Source organism: Cydia fagiglandana, chromosome Z, assembly GCF_963556715.1.
Source record: "Cydia fagiglandana chromosome Z, ilCydFagi1.1, whole genome shotgun sequence".
Lineage (NCBI taxonomy): Eukaryota > Metazoa > Arthropoda > Insecta > Lepidoptera > Tortricidae > Cydia > Cydia fagiglandana.
In genome coordinates, this window is record NC_085959.1 from 6,466,548 (window position 1) to 6,492,699 (window position 26,152).

Consider the following 26,152-nt stretch of genomic DNA (forward strand, 5'->3'; position numbering starts at 1 on the left):
AATGAGTAAGACTGACATTCGATTGTCAGTCTGGTAAAGGGTTAAAGCTCAAGGTGAAAGAAATTTCTCTATATAAATATGAACTGTCAGTATGGACCATCATTCGACGTCAGATGGAGAGTAGGTACGAGTAGTGACGGATCCTATAAAACTACTGTCCCGTGTCTGCTCTGCGAAGCCCGAAGCCCCAGAGAAGTGCAGTTTAAAAGCGAAACAATTTAAAATATAATGAGTTTGTTCGCGGCGTTTAGTTTGAATACTATTTAACGGGGAAAAGGGATCAGCGCTGGGTTCATAAACATTCCAATGTAACTCGTTAGTGGTTAACCCTTTACCTTTACTTTAAGGGATATATATTTCCCACATACTACACTTCAAACGTGTGTTAATATTTTCGATCAGTAAGACTGACATTCCATTGTCATTTTTGAACTGACAGCCTGGTGAAGGGTTCAACATTTTGGTTGGAACACATTCCCTTATCTTTCACCATTTTTACAAGCTTAATAACTTGTCCTGTTAGTATCTATCTATGTATGTTAGTAAAGTTATTGTGGGTCAAATAAATCTTGGAAGCTAAGGGAGGAATCACATAGTGTCAGCATCGAGCCGCATTTTATATACGTATGAGAAATTGCCCGTTAGTATGAAGATGCGTACGCATGCTTTCAGCTGTCCGATGCGTACACATCTTCATGCTAACGAGCAATTTCTCATATATAAAATGCGGCTCGATTTTGCACTACGTCTGTACAAATATGGTGTATCTTTCTAGTTTAACCCCTCAACTGCCTTGTCCCGTATCCGTCCCAGACTATTTGGACTGTAATAAAATTAATAATTTGGTTATTAATTCAGTAGCAAATTTTTGACACTAGCGTTCGAGGAGTTAATATCATGGGACTGCCAGCTAGTTACAGTCAAGTGTGAATATTAGTTCCCATAGTATTTCATAAGCAGTGGTGGCCGAGTGGATATGACGTCTGACTTTCAATCCGGAGGTCGCGGGTTCAAATCCTGGCTCGTACCAATGAGTTTTTCGGAACTTATGTACGAAATATCATTTGATATTTACCACTAGCTTTTCGGTGAAGGAAAAACATCGTGAGGAAACCTGCATACATCTGCGAAGAAATTCAAAGGTGTATGTGAAGTACCCAATCCGCATTGGGCTAGCGTGGGGACTATAGCCCAAGCCCTCTCGTGCATGAGAGGAGGCCTGTGCTCAGCAGTGGGACGTATAAAGGCTGAAATGATGATGATGATGAATGATAGTATTTCATATATTTAATTCGCTAACATAAGAGCTATGGGACATATTTTTGAGTAGGTATGATGAGCGCACCCATATTTTTACACTTGACCAGTACCTACCTACACCCAACCAGCACCTTTTCATATTTCGATACAGTTTAGTCAACTATAATGAAATTGACCAATCACAGCACGCCGCGGTAAAGAGGACGAAACAAAATCATAGCTCACATGAATTACTTATTTTAGGTTGTATTGTAGCAACAATTGCTTCGTAAGTCAGAAACGCGCATGTGATACCCTTAATATAGGAACATCCATAGACTACGAAAACCGCTTAGCGTTACTTGTTAGTCTCCATATAGGCTGCGATGGCTAAAATCAAGAAAAAGACTGTTTAAAAATTTAATTTAGCAAGGAGCAAGTACCAGGGCCTCATGAGTTACGAGAAGGTGTCGTTGACCAACGCGCCGGGCCGCGGCGGCCGGGGCGCGTACGAGTATGAAGGTATTTTTTCATATTTTATTCGTTTCTCCTCCCTGTCAATACATCAGCAGGGCTATTATTAAACATAAACCACAATAAATCAACTGACCAACTTATTCGTGCGGTTACATTACAAATATTTACATACGATTTCTTTGACTGGATTATGTTTAGGGCGCAAATGTATTTGTGCGGACGTTTTGGGATGGGCACATATGTGGGGGATTATGTTTATGCTTAGATCCCGGTTTTTGTGATTCTTTTTTTTAATATTATGTTATAATATATGAAATTCGCTTTTTTAGCACTTTTGCTTTTAATATGGATTTAAATGTAAAACCAGAATTATTTTAAACGTAGGTATTGTTACTAAGTAATAAATAATTACTGTAACATAAAAAGAAAATTAACATACATATTGCCTACACCTATATTTCATAGCCTGATATAAGATTGCATCGATATTTTCTCTTGCCACTTGTTGCCTTCGTTACGTTCCCCTGGGCTGCTCTTAAAAGTCTGGTATTGTGTTACTTGTTGATTATTTTTTGTTACGAATATACTCTAGGTATTCTATTCTATTCTATTCTATTTTAAACCCTATATATTATTATGATTATATTTTAAAATGACCGCGATGAATTACCGGGTGGTGACTAAGGAATGGTTAGGCACATTTCAAGACTAATTCTTCATTAGCTTCACACACTTACGTTAGTTCACTACATAATAACTAAACATGTGGGTGACCGAGCTTTGCTCGGAAAACATATAAACGCTCAAAAATGCGCGTTTTCCCAGAGATAAGACCTAGCTAGATCGATTTTTAGCCCCCGAAAACCCCCATTTAGTAAATTTCATCGAATTCGTTAGAGCCGTTTCCGAGATCCCCGAAATATAAATACATACCGGGTGTGGCCTGTAATATGAACAAAAAATTAAACTGTAGGCTGTACTCCTCATACTGACCAACATTTATTCAGCGACTTTTAAAAATAACTTGTGGTTTGATTTATAATACACTTAAAAGTTTATTCTAAGACGCAATGTATTGCGAATGTTGTTATGTTTAAATGCGTGACAAGCAACGTCAATCACAATGATATGGCGTGGCGATGGCGTCCATTGAAGATAATATTTATTTTGTATGAAAAATAGGGAGTCTAAATACTTCATAATTTTTAAAAGTTGTTGAACAAAAGTGTCACCGTTTCACAGTGTTTTATGAAAGCCAAAAAAGTGACATCCCCATTTTATTGCAAATTACTGTAGTTTAGATCATTATAAATGCGAGACTAAAACTCCCACGTTTCTAATTTGTGTAGTTTTTGAGAAATATTTTTTTAAAAATCGGGTTTAAAATACCCGGGTATTACGAAAAAAAATTATATGCTGCAAATTATTTAACAAACTGTTCTGTTGCCCTAAGTGTTTAATAAACCCTTCAAAGACGTACGTTTAGAGGTAATCACGGCCTCTATAAGTACATTTGATACAAAGATATTAATTATTTATTGATTTTAGTTTTTATTTTTTTTCTTCCATTTTCCGCCGTAGTCGCCAGCGATATTTGCATGGCAGCTTTATTATTATGTCTTCTATCTACCCTATTTTTTACAAGACATAATTCCGTGGAACATTCAAGTAATCGCCTAAACACTTTATATCCGGGTTACCCGGCCTCTAGGGTTGACACTTTGGTATTTTTAATTTTAAACATAGTTTTGTCGGGGATATCTATTGTTCTTGGTTTTTATGTGGTAATATGGAAAAAAAGTGTTGCCAGTGCTTCAAAGACTGATTTAGTAAGTATCGTGCGAGTCGTGTTCGCATACACATCTTATTACTAGACCTGGTTTTTACTGTGGATTTTAAATTTAGGGCAGTATGCCTCAATATATTTTTTGTTTCAGGTGCTGACACGGACTTAGAGGAGATACTGAATTTTAAACGCATACCGGTAATGCCTGTGGATTTGGAATCGCCGTTTGGTTCGCCAAAACTTAAAAGAGAATTATTGAGAGAAATATTCGATATTTGATTGTGGTGTTCGCAAAATACAATGTATGGTTAAAATATTTTAGTTAAATACAGCTTGTTTTTTTTAATTACGTGTAATTTTTCTGATTGCTGTTGTGTTTTATGAGTACTATGTTTGATTTTAAAAATTAAAATGTATGATACCTGATAAGAAATTCGTTTTATTAATATCGCCAAGAACTGATTTTTTTACAAATCTTCAATGAAACGTTACATGTGACATGGGAAGGAGTCCACCCTCGTAAGGCTATTATAGCTAAAACCCCAAGTCCATACATGTAACGTGGAGAAACGGGGGTGAGGCATCATGGAGCCGTCACAGACTCATGGTGCCACTTTGCCTCAGCAGGGGCTGACCCAACCTGCTGGGGGATGTCTTACCGGGCTCCGACCGGGGGACTTAATGCTAGGGGGGCATGAGGGCGCCAACCCTCATGTTGGTCAACGAGAGGCAGGCGAAGTTGTGGGTAATGCCGCAACCGGCACTCTTCGCACTCCGGGAGTGTCCGCAAATACACTAGGAGAATTGGATTATGCTACTGCTGGTGCATCTAACACAAAAATATTGACCAGGCTAGATATTTTCAAACTTTTATCCGGAAAAAACAGAACTCTTCCACTCGCTGAGCGCGTAGAAATTGTGCTTGCCACAGCTACAATAGGAAATTCATGTAAAATGTCGCAATCCAGGGAGGAGGTCACAAAAAATCTACCAGTAGTTTTGACGAAATGTGACACAAAGTATAAATATTGCAAGAAAAACATGCAATACTTTACAAAAAAACACGCGAAATGGTTGGGTGCCACTTTTATCAGTAGTTACTTGGCAATGGTGCAACCCATTGAAGACACTGCAAAGGACCAACCTGTCGAAAACACTGCACCGGACCAAACTGTCGAAGACACTGCAACGGACCTACCTTTTCAAGACACTGTACTGTCATCGCCTAAAAGTTCACTGTTTTCGAATTTGAGTTCACGACAAAAAATCCGGTCGCGAAAATCACTTCAATCTGTACTAGAAAATGAACCACAGAATAAAAGAATTAAAGCATTTGTAAATACACTACAAATTGAAGGGGAACCTCTTTCAAACAAAAATTCAAAGGCCATAGAGTCTACTATAAATTTATCTTTAGAATCCAAAAATGCTCCAATACTGATAAATAACAAAATTCGTGCTGAAGCTCCCAAACCTTATAGTGCTGATGAATCACTGGCAATGATAATTGACAAAAAAATATCTGTTGACGTTTACAATTTTCTACACAACGATTTAAAACAAAGAGGCTATTCTACTTTCCCGCCATATTACAAAGTTATTGAATCTAAACAAAGCTGCTACCCTAAGTCTGTTCAGATTAACGAAAAAGAAGCATCAGTTCCGTTAGAGTCTGTGCGGAAAGAGAAGAGTCGTGGGATTTGAGGGCGCGCCAGTGCTATTTTATAGTTTTTGCTATGCTGACAACACTGGTCACGTGATTATAGTACGACACTAAAGGTCATGATACTTGAATCCCTTTTGTTCCGGTTTTTTACCACAGCTTACTAAACGGAGCCTGGTGGTGGTGTCGGCTCGTCAACTCAATCCTCTGATTTAGCGCAGGCACTAATTTTCTTTCTAAAACACACTTGTTTTTATATCTCAGATACTAAAAAGTGACTGCGATTGACAAAACTGCTAAAACTAGTTAAGAATCTGCCCAATACAACTGTAATTTTAGTACCAAACAAGATACGAGTCTCATTTATGTACTGCCTAATCTGTGCAGTCCAACAGTTACTAAAACCGGTTAGATCGGGCAGAAATTGGGCAATAGAACTGTAATTTTATCTGGGATATATTTCACCCATTGTAAACTTGACTTGTAATGTCTTCTTCTTCCTCGCGTTATCCCGGCATTCTGCCACGGCTCATGGGAGCCTGGGGTTCGCTTGACAACTAATCCCATGATTTGACGTAGGCACTAGTTTTTACGAAAGCGACTGCCATCTGACCTTCCAACCCAGAGGGTAAACTAGGCCTTATTGGGATTAGTCCGGTTTCCTCACGATGTTTTCCTTCACCGAAAAGCGACTGGCAAATATCAAATGATATTTCGTACATAAGTTCCGAAAAACTCATTGGTACGAGCCGGGGTTTGAACCCGCGACCTCCAGATTGCAAGTCGCACGCTCTTACCGCTAGGCCACCAGCGCTGCAGTAAACTTGACTTGTAATGTATGTGTACATTATTAATAATAAATATGAATATGACTAAAAATAGTGCATAAGTAGGTAGGCCTTATTGGGATATGTCAGGTTCTCTCATCTCACGATATTTTACTTCGCCGAAAAGTCACTGCTAATTATGAAATATAATTTCGTAACTAACAGAACCTACAAATAAAGGAATATTTTATTAGAAAAAGTTTTATTCTTTGTGATCGAAGTCTGAATTAAAATATTCAATGTCACTTATGTTTGAGCTATCTTCAAAACAACCAGGGACACTCATAGAACTATCTTCATCTGAACTGGATGTGCTTGAATCCGGCACGTAGATTACGAATTCTTGCATATCACCTACTTAGCGGTATTTTATTCGAGATACCGTAGGTACTTTTACACAATCCTGAAAAAGAAATTACATATAAATATGCATAAAATGGCAAGTATCAAGACTATTTGTCAGTTATTTTAAAGATCATGAATGACCTGCATATTTATGAAAATTAATATATTTTGAATGAATATACTTACCGATTATGTACCGGAGACAAGTTACTTAGGGGGCTTATTAAATAGGTAATTATTTAATATTAAATACAACATCAATACCCGCGAATAGCGGAAACACGTTCCGCGACTTCTTGTAAGTCGATAGTCTGCTTTTAGCCGTTTTCTTCCCGCTGACAAAACCGAACAATGTTAAATATAATTTTCCTTGTAGTTTTATGTACGGTTTTATCGTGTTTTGAAAATATTTTATACATAAAACTTGCGGTTTTTGTTAATAAAAATATACATTGACAGAAGTTTGTTTACTTTTTACAAGACAGGTGTCAAAGGTTTGATTGCCATATAAAATTTAAAATGTTAGTTCCCGTTTCTGCCACGACTCTTCTCTTTCCGCACAGACTCTACAATGTCTCCTCCAACACACCTTTGAACGCATTCTTCACAGTCAAGAAGAAGTTGTCAGGCAATATTGCGAAAAAAATAGTCGAAGTAATTTGGAGTGTGTTTTTGTGGGATCATGGGGGTTTGACGGCAGTTCTGGCCAAGCTCTTTACAAACAAAAATTTGATGAAATGCAAAATGAAAGCAGCCTTTTTGCCACAACGTTTATACCACTGCAGATTTTAGTCAAGTCGTCATCTACGGATCCAGCCATTTTATGGATGAACCCAGCTCCACAGTCATATCGAAGCTGCAGGCCAATCCGAATCGTGTATGCAAAAGAAAATAAGGAATTAATATTGTCAGAGAAACAGAGGGTACAAGACGAAATGCACAACCTCTTTCCTCTTAAAGGCCAACTAACAACAGGACAAACCATCACAGCTACCTGCGATTTGTATTTAGCGGCTATCGATGGCAAAGTTTTAAACATCCTACTGAACACAACATCGCAGATGCGTTGTCCTTACTGTGAGCTCACGGCAATAAATTTCAATGACTTGGAAACAGTGTTTTCAAAACACGTAGATGACCAGGTATTCAAGCACGGCATTAGCCCCCTACATGCCTGGATAAGAGTTCTAGAATTCCTGCTCAAACTGGGCTATAAAAATGAGGTGAAAATCTGATACATTACAAAAAAATCTAATGTAGGTCACCTTATTGAAGAGCGCAAAAAAAGGATACAAGATGAAATCCGACAAAAAATTGGTGTTTTAGTCGATGTCGTACGACCAAATAGTGGCACTACTAATGACGGCAATACTGCTAGGACAGTTTTGTCCGACAAACACCGCGGAACTTTTGCAAACATACTTGGAATAGAGAAGTGGCTTCTGGACGATCTCCACACAATTTTGGTTGTATTATCAAGTGGTCTTCCAATAGACTCAGAGAAGTTCGGTAATTTCTGCAAAGAACTGGCCGAAAAATATGTTAAGAGCTATAAATGGTGTCCTATGACAGTGACCATACATAAACTTCTGGCCCATGGAGCTGCAATTATACGAAACTCTTCTGTTCCAGTAGGAATGCTCTCCGAGCAAGCAGCAGAGTCTCGTAATAAATATTGGCGTCACGATAGAGAACATCATACTCGCAAATCGCATCGTATAAAAACAATGTTTGATTTGTTTCATAGAGCGTTAGTCTCATCAGACCCAATAATATCGGGGCATCGTATTTCGCAACGACAAAAAAATATTAAAAAGCGACCCCTACCATCTGCCGCAATAGAATTGTTAAAAGCACCACAGGATGCATCTATACCACCATCTGATGAAGACACAACACATGACGACAGCTTTTATGAGCTTCAAAATGGGGCAGAGAGCTTGGAAGTAGAAGACATACAGTAACTTGTCATACTAAATGAACATTTAGCATTGTACATTATTTTAATTACTATTTACAAATAAATGTTTTAAACATTTTTTGCTGTTGATTTTTTTTTTTGTAATTCATGTTTTAAAACAATATATTTGCGAAAGTTTATTATAAACACTATCAAACAGCATTTTGTTGTATTTCGCATCATAATAGATACTTAGCGTAGCATAACAGACACTATTAGCAGTTTAAAAAAAATATTGTGTAACTGGTTTTAACCGATTATCGGTAAATTTTTACGATAACCAATCGAATATCCAGCGTTGAAAATTTACGTTAGTGCATTCCTGTATAGGTACTGAGTTAATTTTATATCCGAGGAAATCCGGATATTGGGTAGTGGCAGCCCTGAACGAAAATTTTAATTCACTGTAGATTAAATGTTCCACGGAATTATGTCTTGTAAAAAATAGGGTAGATAGAAGACATAATAATAAAGCTGCCATGCAAATATCGCTGGCGACTACGGCGGAAAATGGAAGAAAAAAAATAAAAACTAAAATCAATAAATAATTAATATCTTTGTATCAAATGTACTTATAGAGGCCGTGATTACCTCTAAACGTACGTCTTTGAAGGGTTTATTAAACACTTAGGGCAACAGAACAGTTTGTTAAATAATTTGCAGCATATAATTTTTTTTCGTAATACCCGGGTATTTTAAACCCGATTTTTAAAAAAATATTTCTCAAAAACTACACAAATTAGAAACGTGGGAGTTTTAGTCTCGCATTTATAATGATCTAAACTACAGTAATTTGCAATAAAATGGGGATGTCACTTTTTTGGCTTTCATAAAACACTGTGCGTTTGAGGAGTACAATCTTTGTTTTAATTATTTGCTCGTGTTACAGGCCACACCCGGTATAAATAAAGAAAATATACAAGAATTGCTCGTTTAAAATTATTAGATAGATAAGCAGACAATATTACTCTTTAAACAACATTAATGAGCACAAAATAAAATCTCGAGACGACTTCTACAATTTTAAGTTCAACCGGAAATCCGCGTTTCAACTTTGACACCTACTTTGACAGAACATAGTGTGGAGGTATCATTATAAACGGCGGTTTTCATAGAAATTTGACAGGTTTGTGGTATTTTCACATCTTGCCATGCTCTGCATGAAAATGCAATATGTGAAGAACTAATACTCTGGTATTAGTTCTTCACATATTTATGCATGCGGGTAAATCAACTTAGTCATGGTTACGTTCTCCCGGGTCACTCTTTAAATTGTGTTTTATGGCATTTATTTATATGATAAAAAATGTATTTTTGTGGGCGTTTTAGGCTCTTTTCGTAATGGGTAACCTATCTAACATACCTATCAGTAAACCTATTACAGCTCTAACAAACTGTGTCACGATTGTCTCCTGGCTGACAGGACTAAATAATAACAAGAAATACCTACGTAATTGATCCACCCATATTATATTCGACATGGTATTTGTATTAGGGATGCCACGAATATTCGGTATTCGGCCTATACGGCCACTTTGCCGAATATTCGGTATTCGGCCGAATGTTGCATACTATTCGGCCGAATACCGAATACCTGTTGCAGCTACCTAAAAAGAAAAATTACACAAAAAAATAACCAAAAACTAGGTAGGTATATTGTATTCTTGGAAAGTTAGTTCAATACCATGGTACGTTTTTGAACATTTGTTGATTACAGAATATTTTATTTTTATCACGGGTCTGATTTGATTGACTCTAACTACATTAATTGATTCTGTTCAACATAAAAATATATGTTAGCAAACGTTGTGATTTGTTGGTGAACAGTTTTCATAATAATTGTGACTCAAAACGTTCGCATTTCATGCCGAATACTCGGTCGCCGAATATTCGGTATTCGGCCGAGATGTGGGGCCGAATATTCGGTATTCGGCCAAATTCACTATTCGGGGCATCTCGAATTTGTATGTCCCTCGCGCCACATCATGTGAAAAGGAATTCAGAGCGTGAATCCATTTACAAATTTGGTACCCCGATTTACAGATTGAATTAAATTTCTGGAAAAAAATACATATACTCGTAACATACAAAGGAAAACACACCTTAACACCATCACATAAGGTAGCTTTTAAATAGTCCAATAACAGAAAAAGGTGGGCGCCACGCAGTGCCGGATTTAGACATTTGCCGCCCGTAGGCTATGCCGATTTTGCCGCCCCTATCCGCCTCGCTTGTAGGTTTTTTAAATTACTTTCCTATCATGAGCGTTTAATTTTTTAGTACAACATACCATAGCCATATTAAAATGCATATAAGGTGACGTCACTAATGTCACATTTTAGATACAGATTTATATGAGCAGTTTTTGTCACTCAATGACGATGCGACCTCGTTATATTTGCCTGATCTGGTGTTATGGTGGGTACGGCTGGGTTTTTTGCCATTGAAAAACAAGGTGAGGCATTACCAATGCCTAAGCATTGGCAGTCAGGCTGGATATAGTTAAGGAGTTCGGTCGGGTCTGGCATCGAGTCTGCTCGAGGGACTATGCTATACAAATGGATCGCTAGCTTTTTGTCCGATATGAGCCGTATAGTAGACGCAGCTCCGATAGTGTGAACATTACCGCTGGCGTTTCACTAGGTTCTGTGCTATTAATGCTGCATATCAATAATAATCATTGCTACGCAGATTGCAGATGACAGTAGTAGGGATACGTATTACACAAGCCGTGCTAATATCCCTCATTCTGTGGTGCTGGAGAATCAAGAAAAGCTTGTATCTGATATCGAGAGCTCTCTATCCATCCTGAGTTTCGGATCGGAACAATTTAGCCACTTTTTCACACATTTACACCAATTTTTCAATACCACGAATACACAAAAAACCGGGCAAGTGCGAGTCGGACTCGCGCACGAAGGGTTCCGTACCATAATGCAAAAAAAAAACAAAAAAAAGCAAAAAAAAAACGGTCACCCATCCAAGTACTGACCACTCCCCGACGTTGCTTAACTTTGGTCAAAAATCACGTTTGTTGTATGGGAGCCCCATTTAAATTTTTATTTTATTCTGTTTTTAGTATTTGTTGTTATAGCGGCAACAGAAATACATCATCTGTGAAAATTTCAACTGTCTAGCTATCACGGTTCGTGAGATACAGCCTGGTGACAGACGGACGGACGGACGGACAGCGAAGTCTTAGTAATAGGGTCCCGTTTTACCCTTTGGGTACGGAACCCTAAAAATCGACGATGATCCCAAACTCACGATGTAGTCAGATGATGGTCAGATAGATCACAAAAAATGTAGTTTGTTAAATAAAACGCGAGCGTAGCGAGCGCGAAATTTTTTCGAGAATAATGTAGTAGGTAGGTACATTTTTAGGGTTCCGTACTTCAAAAGGAAAAAAACGGAACTCAGCATTATACAACCAGGACACAAGAATCGAAGACCATCCCAAACTTACAATGTGGTCCGATGGGTTAGAAATAATATGTAGGTAGTTAAATGAAAACGCGAGCGTAGCGAGCGCGAAATTTTTTCGAGAAAATAGCAGGTACCTACATTTTTAGGGTTTCGTACTTCAAAAGGAAAAAACGAAACCCATACAGGATCACTTTGTTGTACGACTGGCCGTCTGTCTGTCTCAATATAAAGGGTCTTGACGTGACAGAGGGCGGCAAAATCGACAAATAATGCTTGTTATTTAAATTTTACAAATAAATTCTGGTCAACCCTATCTGAACGGCACGTACAATTTTTTTTTGACCCAATTTTGCCGCCCCCTAAAATCTGCCGCCCTAGGCTTCAGCCTACTCAGCCTAGTGGTAAATCCGGCACTGGCGCCACGGTTTGCTTCCAACTATCAGACAAAACATCTTCGGACACATAAATAAGAACTCTATTTCTAAGTCCTTAAGGTTGCTATTTAGTCTGTACGGATCGTGAAGAGTTTAGGCTTAAAATCTGATAAGAAAATAGAATTCCACGTCCATTCTTATAGTCCCTAATTCTGAAACGGCGTATGTTGTTCGTAGTTTGTATGACTAATATACCTTTTTCTGAATGAAACGGGAACCTTTTAGACACACAAAGATAAAATGTCAACTGACATTTGTAGGAGTTGGATTTCGTTTTCAACGGACCTTAGGGATTGAATAAAGGACAGATGTTACCAATAGATTCGTAGATATTTTGGGTTATTCGCAGACGGTCTAGATCGCAAAATGACTAGTGTAATATTTTGCCTATGTCACTTTTAGTCTACATCGCGAACGGAACGCAAAATGCCTACTTCATATTCGTCGTTATTTTTTTTAATAAATAAATCTTTTTTGTTCAAAAAAATAAGGTTAAATAAGAAAATTAACCTTTAAGTATAGCCCTTAATTCTTGTGTATGTCTACAGGAAAGACGATACACAGTTTTCTGTTTGACCCAAACATGGTTTAGGTACTACATGTTACATGTATGTAGTTAGTAGTTACATAGGTACATGTGGTATAAGAAATTGCCTTTGTAATAGCAACTCTTTGTAATAGCAATAAGGTCTAAATTTAAATGCATTTGAACTGTAGCTGAAACGGACACATCGATGATGCCCTGATGAATTATGCAAAAGGGCAAGAACGTAAGGCAAATTTGAAAAACGAAGATCGATATCTCTGTCTATGTCGCTCTTGCAGCGTTCGATAGAGATGCAGATAGATTTTGAACTTTGTTCGCGGTAGCTGGCTATGTGAGGGTTAAACTCATATAAATAGCTAGTTCATGCTATTACCATTTAACTGTGGACTTTAAGCCTTTTGTAATAAGGTCCACTGATGTAAAGTTAGGAGTGTTGTTGTTTGTACTTGTACAGTCGCCATCAGATATATCGGAGCGGCCAAGGTTCTCACAAATATCTGAACACGCCTCTATTGTCAGGTCGTTAGAGTGTGTGTTCAGATATTGTGAACACCTTGGCCGCTCCGATATAGCTGATGGCGACTACACACAGTTATGATTCTATCCCGTTTGTCTTTACATTACTTTTGTGTATATACAGGGTGATTTCTGGGTCGTGATCCAAATTCACTTTTTCTGACTCTGTAAGTGATCCATATTATCATATGGTAGTACTTGATTAAAATAGATCTACTTTTATTTTTCTTATTTTTCAAGTAAAATTTATCTTATATTAAGTAATCATGGTCACCCTATGACTTTTGACATACGCTGTTTGGAAAACGACAAGACGTCACATTGAGTAGGGTGACCAAATTGTATGCAAAAATGTTTTCTTCTACTTGTCGTTTGAAAAATAATCATCAATATTGGTGATAAACAATAATTAACAAAATCATTGTGGTCATCTTTGAATTCTGTATGATGTCTTGTTCTCTTGCCACACGACCCCGAAATCATTCTGTATAATCATTGGTAACTAAATTGTTAATATCTGGGAGATCGAGCTTTGCTCGTAAAACATATAAAAACTCAATAATGCGCGTTTTCCCAAAGATAAGACTTAGCTAGATATATTTTTCGCCCCCGAACCCCCATATAGCAAATCGTTAGAGCCGTTTCAGAGATCCCCGAAATATATAAATACCGGGTGTGGCCTGTAATACCTACGAGCAAGAAATTTAACTGTAGGCTGTACTCCTCATACTGACCAACATTTGTTCAGCGACTTTTATAAATAACTTGTGGTTTGATTTTTAATACACTTTAAAATTTATTCTAAGACGCAATGTATTGCGAATTTTGTTATGTTTAAGGCGTGACAAGTGACAAGCAATGTCAATCACAATGATATGGCGCGGCGATGGCGTCCATTGAAGATAATATTTATTTTATATGAAATATAGGGAGTCTAAACTAAATACTTCATAATTTTTAAAAGTTGTTGAACATAAGTGTCATCGTTTGAGGAGTACAATCTATGTTTTAATTATTTGCTTGTGTTACAGGCCACACCCGGTATACAAAATATTATATACAAGAATTGCTCGTTTAAAGGTACCTACAATTAACTAATTCCAAGGTTTTTTAGTTGACTGTGAAATCCTAAAAAAGCGAAATTCACGTAATAGATACAAATAGCTCGTTCACAAAGCACATACGACCCACCTGTTGGGGGCCGTCCATCACCACGCTAACCCCGACACCCACATCAATTTGAGGTGGATTTGCCTCCATTTGTACTTGTACAGTCGCCATCAGATACATCGGAGCGGCCAAGGTGTTCACAAATATCTGAACACGCCTCTATTGTCAGGGCGTTAGAGTGCGTGTTCAGATATTGTGGTATAAAGAATGCTTCAAGGCATTAAGTCCACCATTTGTACTATTTTGGGTAAATTTGTTCAATAAAGTTTAAGAAGGTAAATAGATATACCTACTTCAAGAAAAACTCATAGTTATTCTAGGTCAAGTCGTTCAAGTGCTCTTGAAAGTTACGCTAACCTGCTTTCAATCTCAATCTTATCAGCCTTGACCACCTTGGCCGCTCCGATATATCTGATGGCGACTGTACACGCGTAGGTACAGTTAGCAGCAGAAGTTGCTAAGCGGGCGAGGTGCTCAAAATTACCTTGACGCGCTCTTATTCTCTTAACAATAAAGCCGCGTCAAAATCATTTTGAACACCTGGTCCGCTTAGATAATTCTGCTTGATTACATACATTCAGCATCAATAGTGACGTATGAAACAATGCGCCAGATGTATCTGCCAGACTGCCACCCTGGATTAGGGGTCATCCATTAATTACGTCACACGAATTTCTAGGTTTTTTGACGCCTCCCCCCTCCTTGTCACACTTGGTCACATTTGGCAAACCCCTCCCCCCTAATGTAACGTCACATTTTTTCTACGAAATCGCCAAATCGAATTAAGTAAGTACCTAAGTATTATTAATATTTTATCAAAATATTTTTGACGATATGAATATTAGTAATTTTATAACCCAAAACTGCTTAGGAAAGAAAATTAAACGAATAAAAACGATTATCGTTTTAAAAACTTGTTATTTAAATGTACAGCGAATAAAATAATTTAAATAAATTTTCGGTTACTGATGAACTAAAGTGACGTCACAAAGTTTGTGTCTCCCCCCTCCCCCATGTCACAATATGTCACATTTTCTTAACCCCCTTTCTCCCCCTAAACGTGTGATGTAATGAATGGATGACCCCTTACAGATGATGCATAATTGTTTTCCATCGTGTTTTCTCGGAAACGTTCGTATTTGTCATGCTGCTTCAGTCAATCTCAGTACTTTTTGTACCGAGACTGACTGAAATAGCAAGACGCGTTCGTGAAAATACGATGGAAAATGTCCGTTTTAATGAACCGGCTTGGACCCAAGCTTCTTTGCCCATTATGGCTCCTCTACACGATGGGCCAGCGCCGGCCACTCCAAGGGACGCAGGCATGCGGTAGAATGAGATAGCAATATCACTTGCTCCCTCTAACGCATAAATGCGTCCCTTGGAGTGGCCGGCGCTGGCCCATCGTGTAGAGGAGCCATAATGGGCAAAGAAGCTTGGGTCCAAGCTGGTTAATTATAACGGACATTTTCCATCGTATTTTCATGAATTCATGAACACGCAAAATATCGAGTGTTGCTCTGCCGGCATTCTTGTCCTCAATCCATAGCGCGTCTGATCTGTTTTTACCCCCGAAATATATACATAATATATACCGGGTGTGGCCTGTAATATGAGCAAAAAATTAAACTGTAGGCGGTACTCCTCATACTGACCAACATTTGTTCAGCGACTTTTAAAAATAACATGTGGTTTGATTTTTAATACACTTTAAAGTTTATTCTAAGACGAAATGTATTGCGAATTCTGTTATGTTTAAGGCGTGACAAGCAACGTCAATCACAATAATATGGCGTGCCAATGGCGTCCATTGAAGATAATATTTATTTTGTATGAAAAATAGGGAGTCTAAATTAAATACTTCATAAATTTTTAAAGTTGTTGAACAAAAGTGTCACTGTTTGAGGAGTACAATCTATGTTTTAATTGTTTGCTCATGTTACAGGCCACACCCGGTATAAATAAACAAGAATTGTTCATTTAAAGGCATAAGATGTGTTATAAACCTTCTTTTTGCCGTATTCAAGCACAAAAAATAACTCATTAGTACCTACACGAGAAATTTTTCCTAAACTTTATTAATATGCCCATACGTCAAACCTAGCCAAGCAAAATGAAATTTTATTTTGTCAACACAAAGTTCAAATTAGAATGGAACATCAGACCTTTTTATAGGTATCTGGGGGGCTAGAGATTAATTTGCCTACAAATTAATTCAATAAGCGGAGCAAAGTAAAATAACAAAGAGCCCTGTTATCACAGATGAAGGGTAAAAACTGGTAAAAACGTACCCCGAATAGGTAAGCAGGGTAAATTTGAATTTATGTTACCCATAAATTGATAGGGTATTGGTATTGATGGCTGGCTCGGACCCACAGACTACCTATACACAGACACCGCATTATACCGGGTGTGGCCTGTAACACGAGCAAATAATTAAAACATAGATTGTACTCCTCAAACGGTGACACTTTTGTTCAACAACGTTTAAAAATTATGAAGTATATAGACTCCCTATTTTTCATACAAAATAAATATTATCTTCAATGGACGCCATCGCCACGCCATATCATTGTGATTGACGTTGCTTGTCACGCCTTAAACATAACAAAATTCGCGATACATTGCGTCTTAGAAAAAGTATATTAAAAATTATTAATTAGTAAAGTGTATTAAAAATTAAACCAGAAGTTATTTTTTATAAAGTCGCTGAACAAATGTTGGTCAGTATGAGGAGTACAGCCTACTGTTTAATTTTTTGCTCATATTACAGGCCACACCCGGTATGAAGCGATTACAAAGAGCACGAGTATCTTTACCACGAGTTTGAGACACTGACATATTCGCTAGCGGCAGCGTAAACTAGAAAATTATGTATTTTACATTATTAGGGTTCCGTACCCAAAGGGTAAAACGGGACCCTATTACTAAGACTTCGCTGTCCGTCCGTCCGTCCGTCCGTCCGTCTGTCCGTCTGTCTGTCACCAGGCCGTATCTCACGAACCGTGATAGCTAGACAGTTGAAATTTTCACAGATGATGTATTTCTGTTGCCGCTATAACAACAAATACTAAAAACAGAATAAAATAAAGATTTAAGTGGGGCTCCCATACAGCAAACGTGATTTTTGACCAAAGTTAAGCAACGTCGGGCGTGGTCAGTACTTGGATGGGTGACCGTTTTCTTTTTGCATTTTTTTTCCGTTTTTTTTTGCTTTATGGTACGGAACCCTTCGTGCGCGAGTCCGACTCGCACTTGCCCCGTTTTTTAAAGAACACTTCTTACTAATGCTCGAACAGCACGCAAGTGCGGGATCGGGACTGAGTTATTTCCCGTCCCTTATCCAGAGGACTACATTTCAAAATATAAAACAATTCAAGGAATTTACCTTCTTTGCAAATTTCACCTAAAGCGGTTCAGTTGTTTAGCCATGAAAAGGCGACAAAGATGCAGACAGAATGACTTACACATTTATAATAGTTATTAGTACAGTACTAATGGGATTTATAGCCATAAAGGTGAAGAAAGGTGACACCGACTTCAAACATATCAGCTGGTAACGCATAGACTTAAAGAAAGGATGATATTGTATGTTTTATAGGGTTCCGTACCCACGGGTAAAAAAATAAATTCAAAAACTAAAACCCGACTACTGCAAATCGCGCTCTAAAAAGTATGAAACAAGATAGAATTCTTATCTGAAATTATCAAGCAGGAAATATTATAAATGTTACCATTTTTTTTATATAAAAATACAAAGTAATATAATTTACTAATTTTTTTATATATTTACAGAGATTCAGAGGATCGCCGTGGTCGTATGCCACGATTATAAACTTAAAAGTAATATGGCATACGACCACGGCTATCCTCTGAACCTCTGTAAATATATAAAAAAATTAGTAAATTATATTACTTTGTATTTTTTTATATAAAAAAAATGGTAACATTTATAATATTTCCTGCTTGATAATTTCAGATAAGAATTCTATCTTGTTTCATACTTTTTAGAGCGCGATTTGCAGTAGTCGGGTTTTAGTTTTTGAATTTATTTTTTATTTAATTAATTTTGGGGTCATGATTTCGTTACTAACTTTTTGAAGTCACTTTATATTACTTTTGCGAGGGCGTCCTCAGTACAGAAATGCACGCAATAGTATGAGGGCGCCGAAGGCGCCCGGCTTAGGAACGCGTACGTCGGGCTACGCCCGACTCTATTAGTATGAGGGCGCCAAAGGCGCCCGGCTTTGGAACGCGTACGTCGGGCTACGCCCGACTCTTTTAGTATGAGGGCGCCGTAGGCGCCCGACTTTTGAACGCGTACGTCGGGCTACGCCCGACAATTTTAGTATGAGGGCGCCGAAGGCGCCCGGCATTGGAACGCGTACGTCGGGCTCCGCCCGACTCTTTTAGTATGAGGGCGCCGAAGGCGCCCGGCATTGGAACGCGTACGTCGGGCTACGCCCGACACCTTTAGTATGAGGGCGCCGAAGGCCCCCGGCTTCGGAACGCGTACGTCGGGCTCCGCCCGACTTTTTTAGTATGAGGGCACCGAAGGCGCCAGGCATTGGAACGCGTACGTCGGGCTCCGCCCGACTCTTTTAGTATGAGGGCGCCGCAGGCGCCCGGCATTGGAACGCGTACGTCGGGCTACGCCCGACACTTTTAGTATGAGGGCGCCGAAGGCGCCCGGCATTGGAACGCGTACGTCGGGCTACGCCCGACTTTTTTAGTATGAGGGCGCCGTAGGCGCCCGACTTTGGAACGCGTACGTCGGGCTACGCCCGACAATTTTAGTATGAGGGCGTCGAGGCATTGGAACGCGTACGTCGGGCTACGCCCGACACCTTTAGTATGAGGGCGCCGAAGGCCCCCGGCTTTGGAACGCGTACGTCGGGCTCCGCCCCGACTTTTTTAGTATGAGGGCACCGAAGGCGCCAGGCATTGGAACGCGTACGTAGGGCTCCGCCCGACTCTTTTAGTATGAGGGCGCCTCGGCGCCCTGGTATTGGAACGCGTACGTCGGGCTACGCCCGACACTTTTATTATGAGGGCGCCGAAGGCGCCCGGCTTTGGAACGCGTACGTCGGGCTACGCCCGACTCTTTTAGTATGAGGGCGCCTCGACTTTGGAACGCGTACTTCGGGCTCAGCCCGACTCTTTTAGTATGAGGGTGCCGAAGGCGCCCGGCATTGGAACGCGTACGTCGGGCTCCGCCCGACTTTTTTAGTATGAGGGCGCCGAAGGCGCCCGGCATTGGAACGCGTACGTCGGGCTACGCCCGACACTTTTAGTATGAGGGCGCCGAAGGCGCCCGGCATTGGAACGCGTACGTCGGGCTACGCCCGACTTTTTTAATATGAGGGCGCCGAAGGCGCCCGGTTTTGGAACGCGTACGTCGGGCTACGCCCGACTCTTTTAGTATGAGGGCGCCTGCGGCGCCCGACTTTGGAACGCGTACGTCGGGCTACGCCCGACACTTTTAGTATGAGGGACGAGGGCGCCGAGGGCGCCCGTCTTCGGAACGAAAAAAATTGACTGTTTCTTAAATTTTGGCTGATCAGGACTTCTATACCTATTCAGTTATTCACGTTATAAAATGTTGCAGGACATTAAAAAAACACCATGTATAGCGGCCAAACAAATTTCTTTTGCAATAATCTTCTTGTATCGCCGTAGTCGCGTAACACGCGGATAGAATCCAGAGCGTTTGTAGATTCATAGTTCGAATTACCTAACCGATAAATAAAGTAATGTTTTATATGGCGCATGCAAGCAAAGCCGGGTGCAAAAGCTAACAATATTTACATATTTGAAATGTGCTAATTGAGCTCTTTAAAATGATGTATAACACGTCATCATTACTTAATTTTATTTTTTTGGTTCGTGACTTTATGACCTCTAGAGGGCGCCGTGTTCATTTTTTTGTGACGCCATATAGCCTATAACCAGCGGACGATTAAGACGATTCGAATGACACGTCGTTTGATAAATTATAATAAGTACTTTAGAAGTTATGAGGGAACAGATGAACATACATACATACATACATACATACCCACATACATACCGGTCAAAATCATAACCCTCCTTTTGCGTTGCCGTAGTCGGGTAAAAACGGGACCCTATTACTAAGACTCCACTGTCCGTCTGTCTGTCTGTCTGTCTGTCCATCTGTCTGTCTGTCACCAGGCTGTATCTCATGAACCGTGAACCATGATTTCTGTTGCCGCTAAAACAAAAATTACTTAAAAGTACGGAACCATTGGTGGGCGAGTTAGACCCCTTTCCTCTTAAGCGTGTCTCAAAATTTCCGAACCAAGACTTGACTCAGCTTAACCAACTGATTGCATTTGGCAATTAATTAACGGACACCCTTAGTCTGTTCGAGATCCTGAAAACGGTGAAAAATAGAGATAATACTCCTAAAAATACGTGTGATACCTCATTAGATTCGTCATGATGCCTAGAAAAATGTATTCGAAGTTGAATAAAAAGTATAAATAATGGAGAACGCCGGCCACGCCAAGGGACGCATTTATGATTGATATTGCTATCTCATTCTACCGCATGGCTGCGTCCCTTGGAGTGGCCGGCGCTGGCCCATCGTGTAGAGGAGCCATTAAACAGGTGGTGTAACTTACCTGAGCCCCGACCATTCCCTCGCGCAGTCTCGGCAGGTCCGTGTGCGAGTATTTCGACTTGGACCAGGGCTCCACGCGGGTGAGGTCGGTGTCTAACTCGAACTCGTTGATCTGGTTCCGTAGGAACTTGCGTATGTTCCAGGGCAGGTCGTTGTGTCTGGGGGAAAGGTTTATTATTTAGTTTTTTAGGGTTCCGTACCCAAAGGGTAAAACAAGGCCCTATTGCTAAGACTCCGCTGTCCGTCCGTCACCAGGCTGTGTCAGGCCTGTCTCACTCCGCGATTTCATCGCTTTGCTACAGGTAGCTAAAAGTACGTCCGTTCGGCCCCAATTTTGGGGTTCGCCACAAGCCGCGCGTGGCGCTGTCGCCACCTATAGCGGCCATATCTATGCTGATCGTAACAGACGCGTTTTGTTAGAGAGTGAGTCTTCTGTACTTTAGTACTATTATTTATTCTGTGGCTGTGTCTCACGAACCGTGATAGCTAGACAGTTGAAATTTTGACAGATGATGTATTTCTGTTGCCGCTATAACAACAAATACTAAAAAGTACGGAACCTTCGGTGGGGGAGTCCGACTCGCACTTGTCCGGTTTTATTATGTTACATCGCAATAGCTGTTGAAAATATACGAGTAGGTATATATAAGAGGTCATCCATTAATTACGTCACACGAATTTCTAGGTTTTTTGACTCCTCCCCCCTCCTTGTCACAATCACATTTGGCTAACTCCTCCCCCCTGGTGTGATGTCACATTTTTTAACGAAATCGGCAAATCGAGTTTAGTATTATTAATACTTTAGCATATTTTTTTACAAAAGAAATATTACTAATTATGTAACGCGAAACTGATTAGTAATGAATCTGAGTTTTATCCTAGCCACCCAGGGGCCTATAAAAAGGTCTCTCGTTCCATTCCATTTTGACAAATCAATTAATTTGTCTTGGTAATTATCGGCGGCTAGAGATTACGACAGCTACTTACCCATCAGTTAGCGGTACTTCCTCAAGAATCTGCTTGGCTATCTCAAGCCTCTCGCGGTCATAGCTAGCGGCAGCGACTACTGCAGTGATAGCGAGCAGTATGCACGCTATCGAGCGACGTCGCACGGGTTCACCATCCTCACTAGAACAGTCATTTGTGTGCACGGTCACTTACCCGTCAGTTAGCGGTACTTCCTCAAGTATCTGCTTGCTATCTCAAGCCTCTCGCGGTCATAGCTAGCGGCAGCGACTACTGCAGTGATAGCGAGCAGTATGCACATTATCGAGCGACGTTCGCGCGGGGTCACCATCCTCACTAGAACAATCATTTGTGTGTACGGTCACTTACCCATCAGTTAGCGGTACTTCCTCAAGTATCTGCTTGGCTATCTCAAGCCTCTCGCGGTCATAGCTAGCGGCAGCGACTACTGCAGTGATAGCGAGCAGTATGCACGCTATCGAGCGACGTTCGCACGGGTTCACCATCCTCACTAGAACAATCATTTGAGTCGCTTAACTCCACACTCGGGTAAATCCATCTGTCAGATTATGCGATTTTGGTATTAAGAAAACGTAATAGGGTAGATATTTGCTGAGAGGGTCCAATGGATTTACCCGAGTTTGAAGTTAAGCGACACATTTGTGATTTTGTGTTAATGGAAAAAACTATTTTGGTTTTAGGACCCTCGTTCACAGATAAAAAAAGTTATTGAATCAAGGGATATTATTTTGGTCAAACTTTAGACCATGTTCAGGTATTCCCTGTGGACATACCCAAAAGTTAAGGGGGTATAAAGTTTAATTTTCTTATTTATCTGCAGCTTAGTTCTGATTTAACTAACCGCTATCCTATTTTGGTTAATTAATAGATCAGTTGATGCGGATTAGGAAATTAATTATATTAATAATTAGCTCGGAGCCGCGAGTAAAGCTCCGATTAAGGGCGTCCGTTAGCTGAAGCGGGTGAGCGGGGACGAATAATAGTATGAATTTGCTAACTGACGATCGGCTCGATTCTGAAAATGTATTAGATCTCTACTAGACCTCAACAAGTTACGATATGGATAATTTAAAGATATTTGCAAGATAGATATGTCAAATTTGACGTTTCTACGATTCTGGAGGTCCTCTTGAACGATTTCGACAAGTTATGACTTAGATATCCAAGTCACATCTAGTCGATATCTAATGTAAATCTAGTTGATCTCTATATCGTTTCTAGATCTTGTGATTATCTCGTTTCCCGAATACGCGTGGATGACGCGAGCGCGTGCGACGGATTTTACCTACAATGGCACCCGCGTGCGTGCGCCCGCTCCGAGGTTATGATTTTGACCGGTATGTATGTGGGTATGTATTGCTGACTGTATAATCGTACGGTTTTAAGATGTCGGAATCCACTTGAGAGATTACCTGACGATGAATGGCATTGTTATCTTTTGTTAAACCAAACCGCTAAATTACGTGTGCAAAATAAAAAGCAATAACAACAAATCCCGACATTTTAAAACCATCCGACTAGTTATACCAAACCAAACCATAGCGTACCAAAAACATCATTCTCTCGTAAGGGGTTGTGCACAAATCACGCGAGGTGTCTTCGGTTACTTTTTGACCCCCCCTCCCCCTTGGTGATATTTGGTGAGGTTGTTGGTTATTTACCCCCCTTCCCCCCACACAACCTCACGTGTATTTTTTTGAAATTTTTTCATTCGACCTAATTTTAAAATAAATAGTATAGCATATAGAAAATCTTGTTTGTTTTTCTATTTTCGTTAAATAGACTCGCTATTTTGAAGTGCAGAGTGAAGATTTATGTTTAACGAAACCGAGAAAAAGTAGATATGGTGGGTTTTTCTTTCTTAGTTTCGTTCACTGTAGAAAAATACACGTGAGGTTTCCTTATACCCCAACGTGATCTATGGTGATTTTTTCGTGACCCCCCTCCCCCTATCGAACCTCGCGTGATTTGTGCACAAGTAAGGCGGATAAAAGGTTGTGAGCAAATAAAACATGACTAACCGACAGGAAGTGATATTTGCTTGGCATGGAGAGCGATCACAAGGAATTGATTGCAATCGGGACTTGGATCGCTTTTACGACTTCCACATTATTCTATACTCTACACAGATCACTCACTACTAGAGGCTGCATGTAACTTGTGGACACTATGCTAAGGGTCATAAACATTGTATTGTATGGTTCACTCATTCGCGTCTTTCCGGAGACATCGCAATGTTATTTTCTAAAGGTTTCACGCTGCATCTATACATGCGTTATACATTTTTTACAGTACCTACTTTAAACACAAATAAGAAAAATCATGAAATATGTAAGTACGTACAGAATAGATGTACCTACCTAATGCATAATTTAATTGTTTTCAATCGTATTTTCTCGGAAACGTTCGTATTTGTCATGCTACTTCTGTCAAGCTTAGTACCTACTTTTTGTACCAAGACTGACTGAAATAACAAGACACGTCCGTACGTTTCCCTGAGAATACGATGGAATATAATTATTCACTACATCTGTACCCGGGTGTTAACTTTTACTGTATTGATTAAAATGAGACCTTTTAGTAAAATATGTTTGTCGCACTACGATTGTATATTTCAATTGTGTCCACCTGTCCACGTTTCCAATTAAAAACTTCAACAAAATTTAGATCCTTATTGAAATAAGCCTCCTTATTAAATACAAAAGCAGTATTTTACATAAGTTAAAAATAGGTATACGTTTTTTTTTTCTGATTGAGGACACGCTTTTACATGCATCACCGATTTACCAATAACGGATTGTCACATAAAAAAAAGTGACGAATAAATTTAAAGTGAAAGTTGCTCTTTAGAAAAATTTGTCTCTTTTACGATATATCTACTCTAATTGCTTTATCGTCAAAAGATCAGCACAAGCATCATGCTGAAATGAGATCATTGTGATAATTTCCCGTGTATCTATTGTTATATTGTTGGTGTTATATTTTGTATAATTTTCTCTTTCGTGTTTGTGGTTAAGAGTAAATAATTTCCACTTCTGTTTGTTTCTATTTCAAATCGTTCATAACGCAGCATCTACTGGAGGTATTCTGTCTCTGTCACTCGCATGGCAGCTACCGTAAATCTGTTTTATCGTCGGCACTAAAATCGGCGCCATCTTGATATTGTGTTGTTGGATTAATCTTGCATCAACAACAATGTATGTACAGCCGCCATCAGATATATCGGAGCGGCCAAGGTGCTCGCAAATATCTGAACATGCCTCTATTGTCGTCCGCGCCAGTTAGCGTTGCTCATACCGTCAAATGGGGTGAGTAGGGTCATAACTGAAATTCAAACCCCGATAACATTTTATTTTTACACGACTGCCCAAACAAAAAGAGTGTATTGTGTTCAGCGTTCATGTTTGTATGTATGTGAGTTTCTTTATTCCATCATAACTTCTGAATGCCTTAACCGATTTAGATGTATGATAAGTCATTAGAATCCTTACGTCATCCCGGGTGACATAGGCTATATGACGTCATTATAAAACCAATATGGCGGACGTAATACACAATATTGCGTGACGTTTAGAAAAAAAAATCTTGCATACCTATCGAGTGGGGTCTCAAAATGAAGAGCTTTGAAAGGCGATTTAAAATATATATGCAACATACGCGCTTAAATCTTATTTTGGTTAAATAAGGATTTACAAAATGTGCTAAGAAAAATAAATTCTTCTATCTTATTTAGTGAGCTATCAAATAAAAGGGTATTTACCGCTGATCATAAAAATATATACAAATCATCCATATGGCTTGTATAGGTATATTTTTAGAAAGTAATTTTAGGAACTAAATCGCCCTATTGACATCTAAACGTGTGAACTTCGATTTAAGCGATAGGGTTTGAATAATACTAAAAGAGTCGGGCATAGCACGACATACGTGGCGCGCTGCACGTGGTCCAAAACCAGGCGCCTTCGACTTCGACTCGAGTCGGGCGTAGCCTGACGTAGGTCACACGCTGTAAGTACGCTTACCAAAGCCGGGCGCCTTCGGCGCCCTCATACTCAATGCGTCGGGCTTAGCCCGACGTATATGGCGCGCTGTACGCGTTCCAAAGTCGAGGCGCCCTCATACTAAGAGAGTT

General features: G+C 39.6%; 1 protein-coding gene across 1 annotated transcript in view; it reads right to left on the reverse strand.

Moving 5' to 3' along the window:
* LOC134678776 (dipeptidase 1-like) overlaps positions 1–26,152 on the reverse strand; it is a 242,591-nt gene that overhangs the window by 84,436 nt on the left and 132,003 nt on the right. The window contains exons 3-4 of the mRNA XM_063537476.1: positions 22,369–22,510; positions 21,035–21,191 (exon numbers count right to left, since the gene is read on the reverse strand). Of these exons, the coding sequence (XP_063393546.1) occupies positions 21,035–21,191; positions 22,369–22,510 (299 nt within the window). The remainder of the gene's footprint in view (positions 1–21,034; positions 21,192–22,368; positions 22,511–26,152) is intronic.